The sequence below is a fragment of the Rhagoletis pomonella genome, unplaced genomic scaffold (assembly GCF_013731165.1).
Source record: "Rhagoletis pomonella isolate Grant_MI unplaced genomic scaffold, Rhpom_1.0 Rhpom_scaffold_00002, whole genome shotgun sequence".
Taxonomy (NCBI): domain Eukaryota; kingdom Metazoa; phylum Arthropoda; class Insecta; order Diptera; family Tephritidae; genus Rhagoletis; species Rhagoletis pomonella.
This window is the reverse complement of record NW_023458556.1, coordinates 81,959,129-81,960,373: the sequence shown is the minus strand read 5'-3', so window position 1 is coordinate 81,960,373 and position 1,245 is coordinate 81,959,129. Positions and strand designations below refer to the sequence as shown.

The 1,245-nt window shown below is 26.1% G+C and overlaps 1 protein-coding gene across 1 annotated transcript in view; it reads left to right on the top strand.

The window, feature by feature from the left end:
- The window catches only part of LOC118734745, a 3,648-nt gene extending 2,553 nt beyond the window's left edge, over nucleotides 1-1,095 (top strand). The window contains exons 6-7 of the mRNA XM_036464440.1: nucleotides 582-813; nucleotides 878-1,095. Of these exons, the coding sequence (XP_036320333.1) occupies nucleotides 582-652 (71 nt within the window). The 3' untranslated portion in view covers nucleotides 653-813; nucleotides 878-1,095. The remainder of the gene's footprint in view (nucleotides 1-581; nucleotides 814-877) is intronic.
- Nucleotides 1,096-1,245: the final 150 nt, after the last annotated feature.

Below are 1,245 nucleotides of genomic sequence, written 5' to 3'. Positions count from 1 at the left end.
TTAAATACATACATGCAAACATACTGGTCTCCCCTCTCACTGAGTTAATCAAAATGAATACTTACATTACTTTCTTTTTATTTGCTATGTTAATGTAAATACTAAAAAAAATAAGATTGCGAAAATAATAGATACCCACATACGTTACTTTCTTTTTATTTGCAATGTGCTTGTTATGTATATACTAAAAAAAATCCAAAAATAATAAATACTACATTTATTTATTTTTCTAACATGATATTTGCTTCCTGAATGTGTTATATAATTTTGTATATTTTAAACTTCCATACTATATTTCTGTTCCTTTTTAAAAATATTAATATATTTTTTAAACTTTATTTAAAATGTTTAAATTGGTGTTGGATTAACTTAATTAATTTAGTCTTGTAAATATGAGCATGAATTTATCTAAATAAACTAATCTTAATTAAACTATAGTCATCTGCTTTTTGTATAAATAAAATCCATTATTTATGAATTATATTTCATTGGAGAAATAATAATTTCTTACTTAATTTTTCAGATAGAATCTAACTGGTTGCATCCACAACAATAATTTAACCATTTTATTTTAATTTCAGGTTGCTGTACAAAAGGCGTCTTGAAGCATCGGCAGCTACATTTAAACAAATATATATATATTAATACATAAATTATTTATTTTTAGTTATTAAAATTTTTTAATTTTTCGTTTAGATTGTTTCTATCGGAGAGTCATTGGATGTTGCCCATAGCCATTGGAAAATGCTGCACGGGAAAGATGATAACAAAGATGAAGGGAAAGATGCCTACAAACGTCTCGATTCAGTGGAGGTAGTTGTTTAATTACTAATACACTTCAATTTTGCATACTTATAATTGTTTGATTTGTTTGCAGTCATCATAGGAGCAGTAAACGGTGTTCGGTGATTCTGCCAATTTAATATGAAGTATCCGACAAACGCCAGCAGTTACTTGAAATCAACATTTTAAAAGATCTATATATAAGTCGTAAAAACGCAATCAAATTTTGCAAAGTTGTAACGAAACCGATTTTTTGTGAACCAATGTAAATGATTTGCAACTGTTAATATATATCAAAAGAAAGGTAAATCGATTACCTTTCTTTTGATTATACTTTTGTTAAAATCGCTAAAATATTTTATAGAAATTTTGCAACTTTTGAAATCATCTATATGTAAGCAGTGAAAAAGTCGTCAAATTTTGCAAAGTTGTGATAAAACTGAATTTTTGTGGACCACTATA